General features: G+C 33.6%; 2 protein-coding genes and 1 long non-coding RNA gene across 9 annotated transcripts; 2 read left to right on the top strand and 1 right to left on the bottom strand.

The window, feature by feature from the left end:
• Positions 1 to 4,323: 4,323 nt before the first annotated feature.
• Positions 4,324 to 6,144, top strand: LOC104724313 (uncharacterized). 6 transcript variants are annotated; one of them, XR_002034169.2, is made up of 6 exons: positions 4,324 to 4,465; positions 4,575 to 4,652; positions 5,138 to 5,304; positions 5,409 to 5,507; positions 5,661 to 5,803; positions 5,896 to 6,144. It is a non-coding gene; the product is annotated as an uncharacterized LOC104724313 (long non-coding RNA). The 6 variants fall into 6 exon arrangements; XR_015573181.1 differs by having other exon boundaries at positions 5,409 to 5,502; XR_015573183.1 differs by lacking the exon at positions 4,324 to 4,465 and having other exon boundaries at positions 4,511 to 4,652; positions 5,883 to 6,144.
• Positions 6,145 to 8,477: 2,333 nt separating this feature from the next.
• LOC104724315 (ras-related protein RABG1-like) lies at positions 8,478 to 9,902 on the bottom strand. Its single transcript, XM_010442775.2, has 7 exons — positions 9,715 to 9,902; positions 9,583 to 9,609; positions 9,389 to 9,488; positions 9,164 to 9,310; positions 8,971 to 9,051; positions 8,765 to 8,904; positions 8,478 to 8,676 (listed from the first exon to the last, which is right to left on the bottom strand). The coding sequence occupies exons 1-7, from the start codon at positions 9,768 to 9,770 to the stop codon at positions 8,598 to 8,600; spliced, it is 630 nt and encodes a 209-aa protein (XP_010441077.1). The 5' UTR covers positions 9,771 to 9,902; the 3' UTR covers positions 8,478 to 8,597.
• Positions 9,903 to 11,815: 1,913 nt separating this feature from the next.
• On the top strand, positions 11,816 to 13,778 carry LOC104724316 (vesicle transport v-SNARE 11-like). Of its 2 annotated transcripts, XM_010442776.2 has the most exons (6): positions 11,816 to 11,968; positions 12,164 to 12,316; positions 12,606 to 12,664; positions 12,741 to 12,923; positions 13,006 to 13,176; positions 13,433 to 13,778. In XM_010442776.2, the coding sequence occupies exons 2-6, from the start codon at positions 12,223 to 12,225 to the stop codon at positions 13,595 to 13,597; spliced, it is 672 nt and encodes a 223-aa protein (XP_010441078.2). In that variant the 5' UTR covers positions 11,816 to 11,968; positions 12,164 to 12,222; the 3' UTR covers positions 13,598 to 13,778. The 2 variants fall into 2 exon arrangements, with proteins under 2 accessions (XP_010441078.2, XP_087332062.1); XM_087475936.1 differs by lacking the exon at positions 11,816 to 11,968 and having other exon boundaries at positions 12,763 to 12,923.
• Positions 13,779 to 20,920: the final 7,142 nt, after the last annotated feature.

Below are 20,920 nucleotides of genomic sequence, written 5' to 3' on the forward strand. Positions count from 1 at the left end.
TATACACATATATACCTATGCTATATGTGTGGATGGTTACACAATCTACTATACAATTAAATTGATTAGAATCAGTCACTTGTGAAGTATATTCTTCACCTTACATGTTTTCTCTTTGACACCATATGTAGTAACAACATTTTTTTTTTTTACCGCCTGCAAACATATATACATATAAATATTAAAATTATGTGTGACAAAAAAATAATAAAATCATTTATATTTTGGTATTTCCACGCATTTTTTTGGTAGGAGGTATCTCCATGTATTATACTGGTATTTTCATGTATCATTAATAATAGATAAAATGAAAATAACCAACTATCAAGCTGGGGTTTGTGTTATTTGTCCAATTTTTATGGTAATAAATTTAAATGATTGTATATGTTTGGATACAGATTTAGAACTCATTATCTTAGCCACATTAATCATGATCCGAATAGGAATCTCCAAGATTAACCAATCGATGTTTTTTTTCCTAAAACTAAATCCAATAAAATGTAATAATCTCAAAATTTATGCCTATATAGTGACAAATGCTTCTCTTTTAATATTTGTGTTTAAGCCTAAAATATCTATTTAAAGAAATCTAGCTTATCACTAATTCAGTTTACACATTATCCGGGTTCGCATCATGTCGATCTAAAGCGAATATTACTTCAAACAATCAAAAATTTGATGAAGACAAACTAAAAATACGTGCGAGTCTGAATCTCTTACATTTTTTTATCTGTTGAACTAAAATATATAATCTTAAATAGCTATTAAAACCAAAATTATAAGATACCAAAATAGCCATACCACAATTTTCTTACTTTTTTTTTTCATAGAGTGATCTTCTTACTTATAAACCTGCACTTATGTATTGCAAACATAATAATAATTTTAGCTTTGAAATTAATTCCAGCACGTATTTAGTTTAGTTTGGAAAAAAAAACACAAAGTTTCATTCATAGAATAATTGTTTTATAATGCTAACATGGCTTTTGGCAACTTAAATGTCGTCTTGTACACTTGGAGGCAAAGTAATAAGAACCAAAATCCATATCAATCAAATAGGTGGTACACATGCAAATCTTATACTTCCCCTCCTAAAAGAAACATTTAAACATGCTATTAGTTTGCATGATCCTTCTATAAATTATAAGTAATAGAAACATACTTGACGTAATATCCATACATTGGTCATTACCTTAGTTGCTTCAAAAACTTCTAAAATGGTTCTGCGAGGAAACAGGTTAATATACTTTCTTGAATTGTCAAGGATGTGATAGTCCATTCTTCGATAACCTAAATCATAAGTAGTAAACATAATTTAGTCATAACTAAATATAATACTTGCCAACAAAACATAATTTTTAAAAAATCAAGTAACTTACAGAGAGACATCAGGTAACATCTCTATGGTCTCTCCGAGTCTGATTTTCTATGTGTGCATTATTTTCACTTGAACCTCCAACTTGTTTTAAAAGGTTTGGTCATAGAAAGACTTGTGAATAGCATTTGCAACTATTGTGATTTCAAAAGTGTATGCTTTTGTGAATGGTTTTAATAGTGGGTTGCTATGTTAAACTTTTAGGATGTTTCTATAGTTATAGCCATATCTTTTAGGATGTTTCTATAGTTATAGCCATATTAAGATTGCGAAATTATCATTAATTACTTTCTTTTTGAAAAAATTGCAGGTGAAAGATATGCTTGAAGTATTTTGTTTTAACGCTTCCTCATAATTGTTATGGTAAGTACTAATGTTCAGGGTTATAGATTTTATTAGAATTCCTTAGATTATTCATTAATAGAAGATATTCTAAGATTGAATTTTCCTAATCATAACAATATAATAAGAGAAGCATTAAAGTTTGACGTGCTAATTACATGGGTAGATTTGTTTAGATATTGGCATATACAAACGAATATCGTGTAACCATATTGTTTGCTTCCGATTTTGATGTGTTAATAACCATTAAATGTTTCTAAAAAAAAAATAACCATTAAATGTTTGTTTGCTCCGTACACTTAAATATGAATCTGTATCCGATTTGTTTGCTAAAATATCACATATATAGTATATGTTTTGGCTACAAAATTCTTTATTAATTGTTTATGTTTGGCTCCTTATTTATACATATCCTTATTCAGTTTTCAGTGGCATTTTATTGTAATAATCTCTTAGGGGGTATATTGGAACTAGGGCTGGGCAAAATAACCGGTAACCAAATAACCGACCGAACCGAACCGAAAAAAATTAAACCAAAACCAAACCGAAGTTCTTCTAATAACCGAATGGTTAGTAAAATCCTATGTTCAAACTAACCGAAACCGAATCAAACCGAACCGACAATTAAATGGTTAACCGAAATATCCAAAAACCTAGATTATACCCAAAATAATATACTTAATATTAGGCAAAAATATAAAATAAACTTAAAATATTAATTATTTCTACATTCAAAACAATTAAATACTTTAAATAATCAATATATTTAAAATTTATTATTTGAATTTAATAAGTTAAATACTATTTTGTAAAACTGGATCAATATTTTTCCCCCTTTTATATTTTTGTAATGTAGTTTTGGTTAATTTTGGTTATATTCGGTTGTTTTTGGTTACTTTTGGTTATATTAGGTTTATTTGGTTACTTTTGGTTATATTAGGTTTATTTGGTTAATTTTAATATAATTTATGTAAGTTATGGTTATCTCTTCAACTAACCGAACCGAAACCGAACCGAAAGAAACCAAACCGAACCTAACCGAAATTTTAAAAATATCCAAATGGTTATTATATTTCTATATCCAAACTAACCGAAACCGAATACAACCGAACCGAAACCGAACGGTTAACCGAATGCCCAGGCCTAATTGGAACAAAGATTTTAGAAGATTTTGTGGAGTTTGTATGTTTTGGTGTTTTGAGAGATTTGAGTAGTGTTTTAAGATATTTAGGTAGATTTGTTAGATTTTTTTATCTAAATGATTGTTGATTAGGTGAGATTTACGAGAATGATTCAGGAAGACTTTGGGTGATTGTGAGAATTTTTTTTAGCATTAAAAAAGGGGAAACAATTTTCTTTTTAGAATTTTTTTTGTAGCACTCTAGATGGCTTCAACATCATCGAGTGATGCAGATGCAAGAACAAGTTCAGTGTAATTCTTGAGTCTCGCCTTCTTCTTCTCCTTTTGCAATCTAAAATCCTCTCTCTTGCTTGCTTTGTAGCTGTTGGGACTCTTTGTCCTCTTGCACAATCTCTTGGATACACACTTATCTACACAAACAATCTCCTCAAGCAAATTAGTGTTATTGTAGAAAGAAACTTAACCAAGAACTAACAGAGAATAGTAAGAGCTCAACAGCTTCTACATTCGACAATGTTGTGGTTATAGAACATCATACATACAAACAAAATATCTTCATCGTAAATACAACTATACAAGCATAACCTAGAAACATTACAGAACTAAATCCAAAGTGAAAGCTAGAGAGCTTTTAATTTCAGCACTTCATGTTTAACAACATCATTCATGAACCAATCTCCTCAACCAATATAGATTTATCCTAACACAAGTAGAAGTCCACCTGAATAATCGATATCAAATATCAAACATAACTAAAGAGTAGAAAGAATTGGAGAAGAGAAGTTTGAACCTGACGAAGAACAAAGTTGGGTTTCTCTTTAGTTCCTTTTTGTTTTTTGTTCAATGGATCAAGGGAGAGAGAGAGACGAGGACGAAGAGAGAAGAGAAAGCTAAAGAGGTCTTACCTCTCGTGGTCTCACGATGCAGTTTATTTTTGTGGGCATTTTTCTTTGTTTTGTTTTGTTTTTAATTCTTTCAAATACCACCTCTCGTGGTGTGATTGTTTTGTTAATATTTTCCAACTACAAAAGTATCCAAATCACTCAAAATCCATTTTCAGTATTATTTTGAAAATTATTTGTTTAGTTTGAATAATATTAGATTTGATATGACTTTTAAAAATACATAATTGAATAACAAGGTAATATGAATGATTTTGGATGATTTTACATAAATTTCATTTTCAATAACATGGGATTTGAGAACAGATTTTAAAATCCTGATTTGAATAACATGTGATTTTAACAAAACTCCAAAATCTTCCAAAATTCCAGTTTCAATACACCACCCTTAATCTATGTCTACTTATTAAAAATATTTCCCCTTTAATAGTATAGATAATCATTCGATAACATGATTACGGTCAACACATTGCCGTAAAGCTTGATTTGTCGTACTTATTCCTACGAATTTTTCACCAAAATATCTGATGCTAGCTTACCATGTCCAGTGGCGTGACTTAATCGATTGCTATAATAGTTTATGGACCAAAAATAAATCAAAAAGGAAAAAAAAAAAAAAAAAAAAGCCCAAAAACATGAGAATCGTTGCTCAATTAAGCATCGGAAGAAGAACGGTTGAAGCAACCCGTAGGGTGGAAGTTTCTGGTTGGTTGTCTTTTAAAATATAAAAAACCAAAATTTTTTTTCTTTCTTTTCCTCCCTCGACGAACAGATGAGAACAGATGAATCTCTGCTGATTCTTTCTTTTTCATAGATTTCAATCGATTCACCTTGGTTTTTCCGGCAATCTATCTCCGATGGACTTACGGGGACGGCGAAGGGCACCGGCAAGGTTAGTTTTCGTTGTAACTGTTGTGAATCATGGTAACCCAAACAACACCTATGTCCTGAACCTATGTAATCCTTGATAAGATTTGGCAAAACTGTTGCTGAGATTTGTTGTGAATCACTTAAAACTGCTGATGTTTTCTCTGATTTCAATTGTAGAGATTCATGCATTAGGGTTAACTGATGTGAAAAAAATTAGGGTAGAACGAATTGAAATTGATGTTATGATGTTAGGAGAATCAGGTTTCGATTGGTTAGACCAAAATTGAATCAATTATATGACTTCACGGGAGAGATACGTGTTTCATGTATTTCTAATTATATGGCTTGAATACTCATAGCTTGGATGATTGGTTTATATCACTAAATCTTATGCAATGAAGGCAGTCAAATAAAGTCATCCTGTACTTTCAGAGTGGTTTTGTAAGTTGTTTTTTTTTCTGAGAATTTTGTCTTCTTTGTGATTGTTATGTGTTCTTGTGTATGTAGCAAGACGAGAGGAGCTATAGAGTTGGGGCTAATCGAAGACTGTTCTTGGCCATGGATTTATGTTGATGATATTTCCACTTAACAAAGCTGCCGTTGATCTCTCTTAGCCAGCCAAGAAGTAGGATTTGCCTTTCCATTATAGTTGCTATACATTGAAAACTAACTAGGTCTGTTATATTTTCTCTGAATCTTTCATCTGTATTTTTTTCTTCTTTTCTTATGGATCCGACAATGTACCTACCCTTTGTAATAACATGTCTCTTTCCCGTAGGTGCAAAAACAAACCTAAAGGCAAGGTTCCAGTTCTGTTTGTTCAGTTGACTTCGTGGACTCGAGGAGGCTGCTTGCAGATCTCAAACCCAAAGGCAAGGTTCCAGTTCTGTTTACCCTTGAGCTCAAATTAGGATTCACTTGGCGGTTTTGCTAACAGTTCTGCTTACCCTTTCTTATTCTTGTTTCACTCTTATCATGTTGGTTTCAATACTACTGATCAGTGTGTCTTCTTATTATGGTTATTTTGCAGATTGTAAATTCATGATCATGAGCTGGAGGTAAAATTATGATGGCTGGAGGTGAATTAGCTGAGCTACGCTATGAATGCTTATTGGTGGACATGTAAGTATGGCTGGAGGTGAATTAGCTGAGCTACGCTATGCTATACGCTATGTAAGTATCTTTTGTTTTTTTTCTTAGCTCTACCACTTTATGTTAAAAATTGTTGTTCCATCTCTCTGTGTTTTTAAAGCATACTTTTGCAGGTCTTTGATGAATGGAACGACCAACGTTAGCAGGAAACAACTCAATTCCGACAACTCAACATGTGACTACAAAATGTTGTAGAGTGCAAAAACAAACCTAAATGAAGTGGTAAGAACTGCAGGAATCTACCACAATTACTGGCTCTTCATACTCTTTTACTGACATTATAGCTGAGTGAAATTTATATGTATTAATAAACAAGAGTTTTAAAAAATATATATTTTAATAATTGAGAAACGGTTTTTCTAGTGGAAGGATAAATTATGTTATGAGTACTTAGTAGATTGCTTTGATTAGTTTAATAATTATATGATTAATTTATTTTTGAGCAACTCATATGGGTTGCTCCATTGGCCATGCTTAGTGTGAGAAATCAATCTTATACTCAAATTTTGAGTCACGTGATCGAGGAAATTTCTCAAGATCACTCTGATTTTGAGTATGTTTAAATGAAGACGAAGTTCCACCAATTCACTATATCTCGGTTTCGGACATATTGAGAGAAGAAGTTGAAGAGTACAAAAAGCGTTTGAAGATAATAATGATTTTTTTAAACCAAATCTTTTTTTTTTTTTTCAAAACCTAGTGTCTTCATTCATTCAATATAGGTAGCCATTACAAGTATAGAGAAAAGTCAAGAGGCAAAACATTATAAAAAGGGCATTCCCCAATGCCAAAAGGTGATAAAAGGAGTGATAAAAAAGTACATGATTGTAGATTCCTAGAGAGCTATGAGCCATAGGCTTAGGAGCCTAATGAAACATGTGAGATCATGGTACATTGAGAGACCATCCTCGAGAGCTTCAAGAGACAGTTGAATGGTCACGGTCATCTGACATTGTGACGGTAACAAAAGTATCAATGCTTCAATGTCCACCGTGGGCAATAAGAGCCCATAGTAACAAGACGACAGAGAAACCGAAGATTATGTTGATGTAGTCGGTTAGGGGTTGCTTTGAAACCCAAAGCATAAAGGTTAGATCACTTCGCGAATTCACAATAAGGATTGTTTGGTACGGGATCCATGTGATGGAGATGGTTGGGAAGCGATGCTTAGAATAACCAGGTAGCCAGCTTAGTTGGTAGCCATCAATGAACAGAAGGTGTTCAAGATCAAGGGTACCACTTTTGCTAGAGCAGTTCAAGGAGCGAAAACCATATATCCATATGCTTTTATAGCAAAATCTCAGATCTCTAAGAACAACTAAGGCCAGGTTCCGTGTAAGAGATTTGGATAACCAAAACAGCATTGTCGTTACCTTTTCTCCAATGGAGTCTTTGGCCAATGAGCAGAGAAAAAAGAAACAGGAATTGACAATGATAATCCATGGACGATGAAGTAAAGGGCCTAGGCTTGCTATTTTGACCAACCTGAGAATAATAGATGGGTTTGGCTCGTATTTGCGCTAATGGGCCTGTCTTGGGATCTAGGTCCACTAGGGGAAACCCTAGGTTTCCAAGAGAACGCCGCAAACGGTGGTCAGATTGTCGGCCGCCCGAGACTGACAGAGAGATCTGTAGTGCAGAGGAATTTTCCAATGAGTGAGAGATCGGCGGGAACATGCATTGGGCGTGGCAGGAACCGACATTGGTAACTAGGTCCACTAGAGAAAATCCTAGTTTCATAACCGATTGCCGAGATGAGAACTGGCTGAGGCGGTTGTCCGAAGTTAACAGAGATGTTTGCGAAGCAGGGAGCATCTCCGGTGAGTGAAAGTTCGGCGGAAACAGTCGGTGGCCTCGGTTTGAATCGACGATAGAAGCTAAGTCCACTAGAGAAAATTCTAGCTTCACCGTAAATTGCCATAGTGAGAGATGAGAATAATGGCTTCCCGAGATTCGCGAAGAGAGTCTCTCCGGTGAGGTGGAGATCGGCGGGAGCATACAACGGTTTTGGTTTGGATTGGAGAGAAATTTTATTAGGGTTAGAGTAGGGTTAAAAAAGGAGAAAAAACGGGAAATAAACTTGAAAAAAGATACACTAGAAAGAGCATATATGAATTGAGCAGGGAAAAAGACAGATAGATCCCGACGCCGGCGAGCAAGAGCCTTACCAGCGCTGGAAAATTTGGTTGAAAAAGCCTCCTCGATAATCGTGTAGGGGAGAAAAAGTATTCTTTTATCCCACCATATCTTCTTCTTATGTTCTTATAACATGAACCATTAAAGACTTTATGGAGCTTTGAGAATGAACAACATACTTATATATAGTGCCAATGCAATATATCGAACCAAAAATTGTGCTTGGAATCAATGTTTTAGGAATCCAACCGGAGTTTTCTGAGTTTTTTTTCAAAATATCATGAAAAACAAGTGTAATAATTAGGAAATATCTAGTTTGTGTGGGAGATGTTCCAAGCAAAACATATATAGAGAGCAAAATAAATAACATTTTTGTATGCTTTGGTAAGCGATTTATGTGTGTTTGGACTTTGGAGAGGAACACATCGATCAGTATTAAACTTAATTAAGAGATATAACGTTTTTCCTGGAACTAAATAAATCGATGAAGTAGATGCGTAACGTATTGCTTAACATTCTTTTTTGTTTCTGACAGCAAAATAAGAACTTTTTATCGGCATATATGGGCCTTCACTTCATTATGTAAATAAGTGTTATATGGAAGCACGTACAATCTTTAAATCCCTTGTTTTGAAATAATATAACAAACAACATATGGTACGCGCGGTAGTCGATTACTTCAGCAAGAACAACGTATTGGCTTCTCCTCCAGTGGTGTGCTTATCTGTATGGGCATCTGTATGGGCACATATATGGGCCTTAAAGAGACAAAAATATGAAAAACCTTAATAAATCATTGGTTTTTTATCCGTTCTAAAAAGATCTACATGTAGTATATACACTCACAAATAATGCTCATTTGAGCGAGCCTTGTTGGCCATCTCCAGAAAAGCTTCTTCTACATTGGTTTTTTCCTTTGCCGAAGTCTCAAAGTGTGTTATATTCTCCTTTGAGCCACACCATTGTTCTGCTATCTCTTTTGCAACCTGCGTAAATAAGAATTTAGATGGATCTAGAGAGAAGTTTTGATTGAGAGGATATGTCAAGCTTACAACTCGGGGTTTTCCGGTGTTTATATCAATCTTGTTGCCCACCAAGACAAAGGGAAACTTGCTAGGTGTCATTGGATTTGCCTGAAAGTTATGAGGAATTTGAGTTAGAGTGATTTTAAGTACTCCAGAGAATAGATGATGATAACTGTAATTTCCTGCGCAAGAACCTAACAAAGAAACGGTTATGTGCAACCTGTTTGATGAACTCGGCGTGCCAGTTGTCGATAGATTCAAACGTTTTGAAAATATTCACGTCGTAGACAAGAACGCAACAATCTATGTCCCGATAGAACCTTGATGGTATACTGTTAAATCTTTCTTGTCCGGCCGTATCCCAAATCTGTGTAAAGGGAAAAAGAAGTATTTTTTGAATAAAAATAGATTAAATTTGTGGAGTAAGGGATTTTAATAAATTTACTTGTAAACTGAAAGTTTTTTCTGCGATACAAATCTCCTTGGTGATAACATCTACGTATACTGTAGATTGATGTAGCTGCTTGAAATCCTTGTTATTGTATCTTGGACCACAAGTTAGGGTTTCTTACAAAGATGGAGATATAGAAAAAGAGGTAATGAAAAGATTGAAATGTGCTTTAATTCTAAAGAGGATACCGGTTCAACAGTGTTGTTTTGCCTACCCTGCATAAAGAGTTAGAAAAGAGAAAGAAAACAAAAAATATAGGTTAACACTAGTTCTTGAAAAGAGAGTCTCGAAAACTTTAGATAAAATTTTAATTAGTATACCCGCTATCTCCGAGGAGAATGATCTTAAGCTTTTTCGGTACATTCCAAGAATTCATTTTCCATAAGCACAAGAAAAAAAGTCTATGAGATTGTTCTCCGATTCTATTTCTGGCTTTTTTGGAGAGAGACAAAGAAGTCTACTATATATTGTTTTTATCATCTACGACATTGTCTAACAATTTTTATTTGCTTATAATTTTAGGAGAGAACGGGCCCTTTATATGTTTAAACCGAAGAGAAAATGTATGTCCACCATGCTCACGGATCACAAAATTTTACAGTAAAAAATTTATCATTCATCACATCCTGAAATGAGTTGTTGATTTTTATTAAATTTTGACATGTGTCAAAAACTAATATGTGTACTAGAAAAAATTATATGATTTGTGTAATTTTTCATTATAAAAATATTAACTTATAAGAAAATCAGTTGCATGCAAAAAAAGAAATTCAAATGCCAATATCGACATTGATTTAGTTGATGCAGATGGCAGATGCAACTAACCCCTTTTTTCTTTGAGATATCTGTCAATATATAAAATGATAAGATAGAATTATTATAAATTAAGGAAAGTCCCAATCTATATAATAATGAACTCTGAAAATGTCTTCTATACGGTTGCATATTTTCATCTTAAAATCTCGTAATTATTTTGTTTTAATAATTTGAAAAAATATTTTTTTTTATAATTATGTCTTTTTACAAAGTTGGATCTATTCATTTAGCATTTTATCTTTTTACCATATTTTCTTTGTATTTTTCATCACAATTTTTTTGTTCTAAAAGTTGTGTTTTTTTTTCCAAACAATTGTATCTATTTAAATTTTCATGTTTTTTTCACTCTGTATATTTTTCTTGCTTCTTAGATAGAAACTCAAGTTAGCAAAATGTCCTCTTTTTAACAACAATTATATATATTCAATATTTTTGTAATTTTTAGCTATATTTTTCTTTTTCTTTTATAGATAATTTATTTTATTGTTAAGGAGAATATGGAAATGATCGAATTAATGGAGAATATGAGAATAATATGAATACGGTTGAGTTAAGCAGGAACTAATATGAATAGGATTCTGCACAAGATTCTGTAGTTTTGACTGTCAAGGATTATGTATATAGGATTATAATTTACGAATAGGACATGTGAGATAAGTCGATTATGAATAAAATTTGTATTTATATATTTTTATGTAATAATACAATAAGAAATAAATTAGTGCATACCTTTATCATTAATGACATGTTCACACGATTTCAAAAGAAAGAATTGTGAGTTCGCTACAAAAATTATTATTATAAAAACCCCAACATACACCTATTGAATTAAGGTGGTAAGTTCTTCTTCAGCAAATGACATCTCTTATAGAAGTATTAAAAAAAATAAAATTAAAAAAAATCAACGGTAAATTACTGGACAACTAGTAATAAGAATAAAACAAAAAAGCAACGACCGAAAAGGGCGTAGATTATTGCTGAAAGGGTGTAGAAGTAGAACTCATCTTTTTTTGGGATAAAATATCGGTTGAGTTGAGATTTTTATAAAAGTAAATGAGATTAGGGTCGTCTTCATATCGATAAGGAAGGAAGAATTCAAGAACTTCAGCTGTAATACTATGGTCAGCCCCGGGAGATGGGTCGAAACTTCAGATTTGTCAACACTAATAAAGTAATTAATTTAAATTTTTTTTAACAAAATACTAGTAATGATTCACTGGGTTTATGACAATCAAATTTTAAATTATGAAGTAGACGGAGTAGTCGAAGATAATTGGAAAGCATAGGTATCGACCGATATACCCTAGTTCCATTTTTAAAACGTTTTTGTTGTCCCTAGTTGCTGAAATTTGTTAATTAAAAGTCAATAACGAATACACTAGTGTATAATCCAATATTGTTGTCGCCAAAGAAATGTAGTAGGTGCGCATTAGAGCCGTCTAGTTACAATAAATCATAATTCTCCAAATCATAAATCATAATCAATAGCAAACGAAGAATGAAACAACTTGACGTTTTTTTTGTTTTGTTTTTTTTAAAACAACTTGAAGTTATACATAAAAAACAATTAAAAAGGAAGTCACGTATTATTTGAATAATTCTTAACATTACGAGTTCTTATATTTTCGTCATATTCCTTTCAGATTAAATATTGTTTCATATAATTATCATTTGAACTCCCTCGTCTCTTTTATCAAAAGAAAAAAGAAACAAAAAAGTTTCTTTCGTCTAGTATTTGTATTGGTTCACTTGATATCGGTGATTTTAACTCTCTCTCTTTTTCTCTATTTCCTGCTAGGGTTTTGGTAGTTTTAGACATCAATGACCTATAATAATGTTTTCTTCTTCTAGTCCCGTGTAATAGATCTTATTGATGGTTCCGGTTAATGTGATTTATAGAGGCTTTAGTGATCGTAGCTAATACAGTGTTGTGTTTTTTTCTCTTTCGATCAGGTTTGCGAATACAGATTGAGTTTCATCATCGTTGAGTTTGCTGATTCTGCTTCTAAACAATGACTGATGCGTTCCACGAATACGAGCAGCAATATTTTATGCTCTGGGAAAATCTTATAGAGAAGGTTTCCTCCGCGTTTGTGCTTTATGGAGGTAAATTGATATCTTCATTCTCTGCCTTAGTTTTTTTTGGTGGACCGATATAAGTTCGAATCTTAGGTCTAGAAACCATGTTAAACTACGTTGACAAAAAAAAAAAAAAAAAAAAAAACCATGTTAAACTACTAGTAGTTAAACTCGTGATCTTGGAGAAAGTTCATTAGTTTCCTTTGGTAAATGGAGAAATATTTAAAACTTTGAAACCATCTTAAATGTTTGAAATCTTGTTAGGCATATTTTAGTTTGTGCTTGACTTAATTTTAGATCATCATTATATATGCAGAAAAAAAGAAGGAGAAGCTCTCTGAAATAACATCTGATCTTGGAAGTGCAGAGAAATTGGTATGTGATTGGAATTGAATATAGAAGTCTTCTATTATCCATTTTGTCAAAAAAAAAAAATTGTTTTTACATACAGATTTGGAAAATGGATCTTGTAGCAAGTAGCCTTGCAGCAAATGTTAAATCCATCCTCCTTGTCAAGTTAAGGGAAGCCATTTCTAATCTGAAAAGTCTTAAACGTAAAATCAAGAAAATCACATATGAAAACGTGGACGCTTCTACTGACTTGCTTAGACCTGTTATGGCTGACACAAAAGCGGTATGTATGGACTTGGTATCTAATCCGTTTCCTGCCTAGTTAAACATATGTTGATGTATACTCTTTTATTAATTGAGATAAGGCTTCAGCTGATCAAAAATCAAGATTGAGTAATTTGACCAAGGATTTGAGTAGAACAACAGACAGAATAGATGACAGTCGAAGATTAATGCATGAGACAGAAGAATTTGGTGTCTCAATACTCCAACGCTTGCAAAGTCAAACACGGTCTCTCCAATGCACCCAAGAAACGGTATTTGCTTTCTGCCAGACTTTTCTCGTACTCCACGAATCATTCCTTCACTCATATAGGTTATATATTACACAACAGCTTAACTTACTTTATAGGAGTGCAATTAACGTACTCGAACAAGATTCTTCAGAATTTCATCATAAAAGTCTTCTAACAAAACAATTATATGTTTTATAAATATTGCATGAAACTTCCTAATATTTTGAGAGAGTCTTGGTGGCCTCGCTTTTGACCAATATTTGGAACGTTATTACAGCTTCATGGAATAGATGAAAACGTCATAGAGAGCGAGGCGATCTTGGCATCTATGAAAGGAACAGACTTGTCTGTGGCCACTGTCGCTGTGGCCATTGTTGCTGTGGCCGTTGTTGCTGTGGTCATTGTCGCTGTGGCCATTGTCGCTGTCGCCATTTTCATTTGATTCTGATTCTTATTTAAACTTGTTTCATCCTGACCAAATGTGTATCACTGAACAATTGTTGTGTTCGTTTGTGAAGTTGTGTCTTTTCTCTCTTTTGTATTCTTAACGTGACTACGTGTGGAACAAGTAACTCTTATTGATTGTTCATATATGATTCATGATAAGGTTAGTTTTGGTGCTACATTTCATACTAATGGTTTTGTCTTTATAAAATTTAATTAAATGGTTTTTTGTTTTAGTTATATATATAGATATAATATTCCACTCTATTTAAGTTTGAGTGGTAGGTTTCATTCTAATGACTTTCTTCTAATTTTTATATCATATATTATTTAATTTTAATAAAAAATATAATTTCATATTGGTTTAATCTCAAGGACCAAATTTTATAATTAAGTCCTTTTTGCTTCCAACCAAACACTTCAACCTCAAACTTTAATAAAATAAAGATCATAATTGTTGGAAATGAATTTCTCATAACAAGTTTCTGAAAATTGCATGTTTGTGACTGTGACTTTCCAGCGACTTTCCGGCCACATCCCGGTCAAATGGCTGAACGAAATTGTCGGATTGATAGTGCAATGAAAATCTGGTAACAACTAGTACAAGATGGTATACTCATATATCCAAAATAGAGTTGATTTGAATGAGAAATAAAGGTGTGAAGTGACCTACTTGGGATGTTTAGAAAAATGTCTCACATCGGAAATGGGGAGTGTTTGCCATTTAGTTTCAAAAGTGTGTAGGATGAAGAGGGAATATTTCCACATGCGTGCCGAACTAAATCGAACCGAGCCGGCCTGGGTGTCTCTCTTCGGCTTTTGGGCTTTTGGAAATTCTTGCCTCGCCGAATATTTTTTGGAGCATTGTTAGGCCCATCTCTCTTTGGTAAAAAACTTGGAATGAAATCCAAGTAACTTGCAAAATACACTGAGAATATTCCCTCGGAACCCTACCTCTTTCCACTATATAAAGAGGCAAGTGCACAACTGTTCATTATTTCTCACGCGATAAAACATAACAACTCACAGTTCTAAAATCGCCTCTATCGCTTGCTTCGTCCAAGTAAGTTCTTGTTTAGTTGTTTTGAGAGTATATCGTAGATCAAGTTCGCTTGAGTCTATTACTTGTGTGCTCGAGTATTAGTTCGTGGTCGGTTGTATCATGAGATTCATAAATCCTGATTGTAAAAAAACACTTACGACCGATTTATTGAATTAAGAAAAAAATATCATATTTCATCTCCATGATTTATATTAGGGTTTGTTGGAGAATTAGTACATTTTTTAAACTTAATAGGTTTTTTAGTATTTTTACTATTCACAATTGGGAAAGTATGTGTGTGTGTAATAGAGGATGAGAGATGTGTATGTAATAGAGAGCGGGCTCCACCAACAAAAAAATAGGGTGTGAGATAGAGAACAATGTGGGACTCTTTTGTGAGATAGAAAATTGTGAGAGAGATTAAAAAAGAGGTGTTTGTGTGGATGAGAGAGAAAAAGAAAAAATATTTTAAATTTTTTTTATCAAATCTTCTCTTATTTAGTTATTCAAATATTTGATAATATATATATTTTTAGAATATTTTATATTCAAAAACATTGTTTTTCTTTATAATTGACATACATTTAATAGAGAAAAATACATTATACATCAAACAACCGCTCCTTACTCACCATAATCTAACGGGTAGCGGTACAAAAAGATTGAATTCTCAAAAAAATGATGAGTGCGTTGTTGTAGGAATATGGGTTAGCCCAAAACATGTGGAGCGGGAAGGGGGGGGTGAGCTTTGCTTATCACTATTTACATCCTCAACAAGATACTGCATAAGGTGACTAACAAGTCACTGGATGAACTTTGGAAAGATACAATATCTTTGTATAAATACCTCAAAGTGTGGGGTGCCTAGCAAAAATGGTTGTACCACCTCCTAAAAATGTCACAATTGGGACTAAGATCATAGATTGTATCTATCTTCATCGGATATGCGCACAACAGTAGTGCGTATCGATTTATGGTTTATAAATTAGATATTCTAAATATCCATGTGAATACAGTTACGGAATCAAGAAATGCATCATTTTTTAAACACATTTTTCTTTGTATAAAAACTCAAAAAAAACGGACTCATGAACAACAAGATGCAACGATCTCATAAGGTAAAGACAATACTTTGAGTACTATTATTGTTGAAACAGAACCAGAACTTAAATGATTAACCTAGACGAAGCAAAAGAGCTCGAAAAGGTAAATCGTTCGGTGAAGATGTTCTAATGTCGTTTCTAGCTTAAAAAATGTACCAAAAACTTATTTAGAAGTCATGTCTACACCTGATCCACCTTATTGGAAGGAAGCAGTCAAAATTGAATTAGAATCTATCTTGTAACATCATACTTACGAGATAACAGATCTACCCCAAGGCTCCAAACCTAAGGGGAGTAAATGGATTTTCACGATAAAACAAAAAAATCAATGGTGATACATATTCACCGTAATGAGAATAACTTCAAGGAGGATGCTCATAGGCATTGCAGCCTTGAGAGATCTTGAAATCCATCAAACGAATGCAAAAACTGCCTTTCTAAATGGAGATTTGGAAGAGAAAATTTACATGAACCAACCTGAAGGGTTTGATATCTGAGGACAAGAACACAAAGTGTGTAAACTTGTGTAGTAATTATATAGACTCAAACAGGCTCTGAAGAGAAGTTTTACATTGTGATGATGTCTAATGGTTTTAGCATTACTGAATGCAACAAATGCATATACCTCAAAATTACTCCAACAGGGTATATTTTGTTATGCTTATATGTAGATGATATGCTCATCATTGGGAGCAACAAAGATATCATAAATCAAACAAAAAATATGCTTAAAAGACATTTTGACATTAAAGACTAGGGTTTAGCATATGTTATTTTGGGGATATAAATCATAAGAATTGATGAGGGCATTATCTTGTCTCAAATCCACTATGCTGAAAAGATATTGGATCGATTCAAGCATTACTCAAATAGGACTGCAAAAACTTCAGTAGATCCTCAACTTCACTTGATCAAAATTTTTGGTGAACATGTACAATAGGTGGAATATGCAATAGTAATTGGCAGTCTGAAAATGTACTTATTCGCCACACAAGCAATCCATGACATAAGCATTGGAAGGCTATAACTAGAGTTTTGGACTATCGACGATATACCAAAGATTATGGCTTGCACTATGGTCGATAAATCGAAGTTTTTGAAGGTTACAGTGATGCCAACTGGATCGCAGACTCCAGGAACTCAGAATCCATGAGTGGATACGTTTTTACACTTGGAGGTGCAGTAGTATCCTGGAAATCTTCCAAACAAACCCTAGAGGCTAAATCAACCATGGAATCTAAATTCATAGCAATGGATATAGCTGTAGCGGAAGCAAAATGGCTTCATAATTTCTTAGAAGACATCCCACTGTGGGGGAAACATGTGCATGCAATATATGTACAATGTGATAGCAAATCGGCTATAGGAAGGGCACATAGTACCATGTATGATAGTAAATATCTTCACATCAGACGAAGACATAAGACTATTAGACAATTTATCTCAACTAGAGTCATTACGATTGATTACATCAAGTCAAAAGACAACCTAGCGGATCCATTTACAAAAGGTTTGACACGAGATCAAGTTACAAAGTCGTCAAGAGGAATGAGTTTAAAGCCTACTACTTGAGAAGAGGTTTGATGGTAACCCCACCTATTAAGATTGTAGATCCCATGACGTAGATTCAAAGGGACAACTAAATCAAGCTAAATATGCTAAGAGTATTGACATACTGTTATCTTCTCCTGGTTCCTAAAATGATGTACAATGCTTCTTTTATGTGTAGAGGTTAAGCATATGCTTTTAATGATTTGAAATCTAGCTTTTTAAAATATGTGAAGTACTTACAAAATATTTCTTTAGTACAAGCAGCTAATAAATCACCTTGTGAGTGTCAAATGGGGATGTTTCTACGAGAATGTCTTAGGATATACTCTCCATGTTCACTCATGATTATTCAGGCATGTTCAAGGCCACAATAAACACAATAGAGAACCTCGTTCTACAAGAAAATGAAGTTGTGTTATACATGCTGTCTAAGTTTACATAAAACTCATGATGGTTATCAAGACATCATGTTCACCATTTTGCCGAGTCTAGTACAAACAATGAGTATGTTCAAAGCTGAAAAACGCCAGCAACTTAGATACAATTAGTTTTCACATATACTCTCGATGGTCTGTCTAGTCTAGCTAGTTATGTCAGTCCATAGGGTTAGTTAAGTCGACATATGTTTAGGCTTATTTCTATTCATGTGGGGGATTGTTGGAACTAAATTTCTCAAAACAAGTTTCTGAAAATTGCAGGTTTTCTGACTATGACTTTTTCGGCCAAATTCCGGCCAATGGTTGAACGGAAATGTCGGGTTGATAGTGCAATGGAAAGTTGGTAATGATTACTACAATATGGTATACTCATACGTCCAAAACGAAGTTGATTTGAATGAGAAATAAAGTTGTGGAGTGAACCACTTGGGAAGTTTGAGAAAATGTCCCACATCAGAAATGGGGAGTGTTTGTCACTCCCTTATATATGGTTTCACTCTCATCTAGTTCAAAAGTGTGTAAGAGAAAGAGGGGAGGTTCCCACACGCGCGCCGAAACAAACCGAACCGAACCAGATCAGGCCAGGCACGGACTTTAGGCATCGCTCTTGGGCTCTTGGAAATTCTCGCATCGCTGAGTATTTTTTGGACCGTTGTTAGGCCCCCCCTCTTTTTGGTAAAGACTTGGAGTGAACTCCAACTAACTTGCGAAATACTCTAAGATTATTTCCTCGGAACCATACCTTATTGTACTATATAAATAGGCACAACCTCTCATATTTCTCACGCGCTAAAACATAACAACTAGCTCATAGTTCTAAAATCGCCTCTCTCTCGTGCTTCATCCAATTTATTTCTTAGTTTAGTTGTTTCAAAAGTATGTCGTAGATAGATCAAGTTTGGCTTGAGTCTATTATTTGTGTGTTCGAGTATTAGTCCATGATCGGTTGTATCCTATAATTTATAGATCACTATTTTCCGAAAGCACTTACGATCAATTTATTGATTTAAAGAAAAAAATATTATATATTGCCTCCTTAATTTATATTACGCCTTGAAATTATATTATTGTAATTTGTTCATGATTTAGTTATCTCAATAAAATTCGCATATTTTTTCAATTTCATTTTTTTGCTCCTATAATACTGAGCTAGCTTCTTTTAAGCTTTAAAATAAGGGAAATTGGCAAAACTAACACACACAAAAATTATATTTAACTTGATAACCATTATAACCATCAAAAAGTTATATAGGGTATATTTTGTGTATTATTGACAATTGTATCCTTCTTACCATCACCCTTACACCACAATCACCAGCCACCGTCCACCACTCCAACCACCGCTCCGGCCAGCCACCGCCCACCACTCCGACCACCGCCCCAGCCAGCCACCGCAGGTCAACCACTTCCGGCCAGCCATCGGTGGTCAACCACCGTCGGCCAACCACCTACGGCCAACCACCGCCGGCCAACCACCTCCGGCCAACCACCACCGGCCAGCCACCGCCGGCCAGCCACCTCCGGCCAGCCACCTCTGGCTAGCCACCTCTGGCCAGCCACCTATGGCCAGGCCCTGCTGGTCAGCCACCGCCGACCAATTACCGCCGGCCAGCCACCTCCGACCAACCACCGCCGGCCAACCACCTCTGGCCAGCCACCACTGCCCTCCACCACTATTGATAATTTTGCACTACCCTCATCCTAATCTTCTAATTTTTTTAAATATAGTGTTATTTACTACTATAGTTTTTTTTTAATTTTGGTTACTGGACTAATTCACCCTTAAAATAAATACTTTTAAACATATGAAAACAAATAAAAACAGGACCATATGTCGCAAAAATAAACTGTTAAATGTCATAATAATATAACTTTTTTTTTTAACATAATAATATAATATTTAAGATGTAACTGAGAGTCGTACTTCGACATATGATACGTATACGAAGGTCAAAGACAAATTATTAATATATATATATATATATATAATAGTTTTGAGATGATAAATATAAAGCTCAATTCTCATAAATACCATTAAAAATATATGTTTTTTTAAAATTACCACAAAATTGATTTAAAGTTTTAATACTAAAAGTTAATTCCTAAATCCTAAATACTAAACCTTATTTTCTAAAAACTATACCCTAAAACTAAATTTGTTAATTCAAACCTATAAAAAAAATTATACACCCTTGAAATTTTTTTTTTGTGTGTTTGTGGTATTTTTGAAAAAAAAAACTTTTGTGGTATTTTTGGAAGAAGAAAAACTAAAGAGTGGTATTTTTGGAAAACAAAACTGTTTTAATAGCATTTTTAGGAATTCCTCAAATAGAAATTAGTCAAAAAAAAAAAAACATAAGAACGAAAGTTTCACCTTGACCTCCAAATTATATCGACTTGACTTGGCTTGAATACTAAATTAAGATAAGTTTCATATGATCGCAAAATTTTAATATAGTTCTAAGGGATTGAAAAATTGTATTAGTTTTAATCAAATAAGCATCACCGTAATAATCTCTGTGATCAGACCATATTCATATCACAAGAGACAAGAGTTACCTATGGTATATCTTGATGTATCATCTTAAGCCTAGAATGAGAGAAAGAGGCATTTGCATAGCCAAAGATAACTTGCCGGCCGGGCTCGCTTTTTCTCATTAGATAAAGTAGAACAAAAAATCAACGATATATGTATATATATACACACATATGAAAATTGAATAAATTATAAAGAATAAAGTTAGATTCAAAGCTGTCGGCAAGTCATCCTTGGCTGAACAACAATGGCCTTTTTCCCACATTCAAGGCCTCAGATGATTCACACCTTCATACATCTTCATTTTTATTCCTATCCAGAACTATGTAATATATATTTCTCGAACCTTAATATTTTTTTGGACAACGAAAGTGAATTTTTCTAAATAATAAAATATAAACCTAAATAACCAAAAAAATATGAGAGCAAAAGAGGCGTTTGTGAATTGTGAGTGTTGTTGTTGTTCCAAAATGTTTGGAAAAAAATAGTTGAAGCAAATGAGAATATATAGAGTAATAAGACATTTGGAAAATTGGTAGATAGATTTAAGAAAAAAAAAAAAAGAGAGAGACATTTGGAGAAAAGATGAAAAGATCATTCAAGTTTGTAAGTGGCATTGTCTTGCTCGCTTGAATTAAACCTATTTGAAGGT

Source organism: Camelina sativa, chromosome 11 (assembly GCF_030686135.1).
Source record: "Camelina sativa cultivar CO46 ecotype springtype chromosome 11, ASM3068613v1".
NCBI lineage: Eukaryota > Viridiplantae > Streptophyta > Magnoliopsida > Brassicales > Brassicaceae > Camelina > Camelina sativa.